The 4,021-nt window shown below is 48.8% G+C and overlaps 1 protein-coding gene across 1 annotated transcript; it reads left to right on the top strand.

The window, feature by feature from the left end:
* Positions 1 to 958: 958 nt before the first annotated feature.
* Positions 959 to 3,270, top strand: LOC119466088 (NLR family CARD domain-containing protein 3). The gene has a single exon (XM_037726580.2). It carries the CDS (start codon positions 1,027 to 1,029, stop codon positions 3,100 to 3,102), a length of 2,076 nt encoding a protein of 691 aa, XP_037582508.1. The 5' UTR covers positions 959 to 1,026; the 3' UTR covers positions 3,103 to 3,270.
* Positions 3,271 to 4,021: the final 751 nt, after the last annotated feature.

Here is a 4,021-nt window from a genome sequence, read left to right as displayed (position 1 = left end):
TCCCGGACGTAGGTGTAGGCCTTGCGACCTACCCCCAGGTCCTGGAGGTTCCCTAGGACCGCTTTGTGCGTAATATTATCGAAGGCCTTGGTGAGGTCCACCCCTAAGATGGCTTTCAGTCCCGTTCCTCTGCCCCGCGCGTCGAGGGGCAAAAAGAGAAATACATGAAGAAGCCCAGCTACATTTCCGCCCGCACTGACCACCCCCTAAAAGCACACGAATACAGTTGCCCAATAAGCGCATTCAAATGTAGCTTTTTTCCACGAACAGTGCATGACTGGAACGGTCTGCCTGCGCAAATTGCTACTGCCCCTCTCACATTCTTTATAACGGCGATGCAGAACCGCGTGTTAATATGAGTGCAATATTGCGTGTCTTTGTATGTTTTATTCCTTTTGTTGATTATTCCCTACGATGTTAGCCCAGATCACTATATTGAGATGATGTTATTTTGTGTGTGCGTGACATGCTTGTTCATCTGTGTATAATAGTTTGTTTTTGCTGTTTACTCAGTGCAGATGTATTTTATATGCTTTGTATACTGCATCATTTGCCTAACTCTTGTCTCTTGTTATATGTCTCTTGTTATCTATTTCTGATGTCCCCCCCCCTACAATAATGCCCGAGAAGGCGCTGTAGGTATTGTATGTATGGAAAATGAAGGCTTCGGCATCGGGGCGACAGTGGTATTTTTTTGTTATTAGTTCAAATGAGACCAGTAGGTCCAGGTTATGTTACGAGTCGCACCCAAACTTCACGAGCGAATTCGACGGACAAAGCTGTAAGAAAGACATGTTATTTTCTTCTTCATTTTCGAGCAGCACATGAACTGTGCTCCGATTTGTGACACCCTGCAGCACTGATTTCGTAATAGTCAAACACTAGCGGTCTCGGTGAACGAACACGGATGAATGACCAGATTTTGGTTTTGGTGCACGCTATACTGTTGTGAATGGCATAAACGTATTTCGTCGCTGTCACTGTGATTACGCCTAATGAGGTCTGTGGGCGTTCTCGTTTCAGAAAATGAATGGCGGCATGGCGTCGGGGCCCAGTGATCTCAACGGCATCCAAGTTGAAATCCCCTGCGTGGATTTCGGACGGCTCTCGGCAAGGATCGAGAGCATTTCGCTGAAGTTTAAGGCCTGCGGAGTAGACCTGGACAAGCCGTGCAGCAAGATTGCGGACAACGCGAGCCGCTGCTGGATAACAGGGCACCTGCCTGCACTGAACGAAGCGATGCGGGATGCTGCGATGCATTTGTTCGAACGTGCTCCCGGCAAGTTAGCTCTGAGCTCGGTTCCAGACGCCAACTTAGACCACCAGAACCCCGAGAGCACCCTCCTCGAAAGCGTCACGTTAGTGTATTCGCTGCTGAAAAAGCACCGATGTATCACGCGCCTGGACGTGGGTAACACAGCAGTTTTGTTCTGCTACTTCCCTGTGCTACTTTGCAAAGCCCTGCCTCAGAACAAAGGACTTGAACAGCTACGAGTTCACCCCGACGACGTCAGAGGTGTTTGGCGCGACACGCGCGCTTTGACTATCCTGTCGTCCGCCCTGGCAAAGCTGTCTCCGGGACTCGATGTCTTGGAAGTCAACGAGCTAATGCCTACGGTCGAGTCGGTGGGAGGTGTCGTTGAGGCGGTTAGGAAGGGCAGCTTGCGCCATCTCGTTATTAAGAATGGCACGTCGAGCAAGATTGGGAGCAGATTGTTCCGCGCTGTCAGATATTCTTCCTCATTGAGCGTGCTCGAAATCGGGGGTACCAAGAAACTAGCATTATCGAGCGCCGTCATCTTGTCAGATGCATTGAAGCGTAACAAAACGCTCCGAAAACTTTCGATAGAGTGGTTAGCAAAAGACGCGGTCGGAACGCTGCTCAAATCCCTGAAAGAGAACACGACCTTGGAGGAGCTGTCACTTGTCTACTCGTACGACGAACCGAACTCCATCCTTTGGGAAGGCTTCGAGGCTGCACGTGTGAATCGTGTACTTAAGTGCCTGAAGCTCGTTGGTGTTAATTTGATCAATAGCTGCGCGCTAACCATCGCAGATATTCTGAGGGAGAATGACGCGCTTCAGGAAGTCTGCTTGTCCGAGAACAGCATCACTGATCTCGGAGCTAGCGCGCTAGCCAAGGCCTTGCAACAAAACTCGACCTTGAAGCGTCTGGACATATCTGAGTGCACGTTGAGTTGTGACGCCTTGTCCAGCTTCGTAGAATCGCTCTCACTCAACACCACGGTCGAGTGCGTTCGACTCGGCGCTGTTGACGTTCCGGAGACTTGGACGCCGAGTTCGCCCCTTACTGCGAACCACTGCGCTCGCCTGGATGTAACGTGGAACGCGTCTGGTCTTGAAGACTGGGCTGCGTCGCTACGACAAGGGGAACACCATTTTTCTCGACTTTGCGTTGGCTGGACTGGGGATGCCAATTCGTCCGGCGTCATTCACTGGTTTGCCGCTGTGAGCGCGAGTGGCGTTTTTCTCACAGAGCTCGTCATCAACTGTCCCGCAGCAGTCGCTCAGGAATGCGCCGAAGCTGTGGTGTCCTTTCTGGAGACCACTCGTTCTTTGAAGAAGCTTAGCGTGGATTTGGCGGACCACTCTTATAGCTATGTGGCTGCCATCGTACGAGGTCTTGTCCGTAACAAAAGCGTCAGCGAAGCCAAATTCCGCCAGTCCTACCTCATAGACCATGTCGCCAAAGCGCTTCAAGAACTATTGCGTACGAACCGGACCTTGCAACGTCTGGCGTTCAAGGCTTACTTAAACAGAGGGCATGCCATCCAGTCTCTGGCGCGCGCTTTGGAGGACAACTTTGTTCTTATGTCGTTCGATTTTGACGACCCGCCTCTCGTCAGCTTGTATCCCATCCTAAGCATCCTTAACAGGAATCAGTCGCTTCTCAATCGTGCCGTCGACTGCGTGTTGAACTCTTCCGCGGATGATGACTCTATACGGGCCCTGCGCCTTCTCTGCGAAAGCGAATCGCTGCTCGACGCAGTTGTTGAAGTTTCGGGCAAGGGACGCGATGAATGTAGGAGCCTAGTGCAGGAATCAGTTCGCCGCCTACAGAGCGCGTTGGAAAATTTGTGACGTCGAAAGTGCTGTGGTGAAGTTGTCTAGTATAGAAATGACAACGGAAAAGTGTGATTTTTTTGCGTGGATATTCACGCTGTTCTTTTGATATACGCATGCGACTTCCTTTGAAGAGGTCTGTGACGTTCCTCTGCCCCTCTCCCCCAGTTGATAAAAAAACTTACTGCCCTTCCACTCTGTGAAGAAGGACTAGTGAACCTGTTATGTCTTCTTCTAAAATGATGAAATTGTATATATATATATATATATATATATATATATATATAGAGAGAGAGAGAGAGAGAGATGCGATGCGAAAGGCAGGGAGGCTAACCGGCAGGTAGATATCCAGTTTGCTACCCTGCACTGGGGAAGGGGTAAGGGAAGACAGAAAGTTAAAGAAAAATGCACGCACACACACACACACACACACACACACACACAGAGAGAGAGAGAGAGAGGATATGTTGGATTGTTTCCTCGCTGCCGCAACTATCGCAGGCAGCACTATCAGCCATTCCGATGCGGCTGACATGCTGGAAACCAGGTGTGTTCCACATGGATCGTGTGGCATCACGCGCGATTATGCGAAGCTTAGTTGCTGCATCGGCTCTTGATAATATATATATATATATATATATATATATATATGTATATATATATATATATATACACGCAATTAAAGCATAAAGACAGACACCTTACCTTTCCTTAATCCTCCTTCGTCTACTTTAGTCTACCTTAATCCACATTAATTCATTTCATTTCAGTTTATTTCAGTTTCAGTATTACATAAAGTGTGGTTAACATGCCCGATTAAACACAAGAAAAGAAGGTGTTACGGCGAAATACAAATTTGAACAGTTTCCAGAAATTATGAATGACGTGATGGCAGCGACATTGAAGGGTAGGTTGTTTCAGTCCCTGGGAGCCTGAG

Source organism: Dermacentor silvarum, chromosome 10 (genome assembly GCF_013339745.2).
Source record: "Dermacentor silvarum isolate Dsil-2018 chromosome 10, BIME_Dsil_1.4, whole genome shotgun sequence".
Classification (NCBI taxonomy): Eukaryota; Metazoa; Arthropoda; class Arachnida; order Ixodida; family Ixodidae; genus Dermacentor; species Dermacentor silvarum.
The sequence above is the reverse complement of the archived record's forward strand: the minus strand, read 5'-3'. Positions and strand labels throughout refer to the sequence as shown.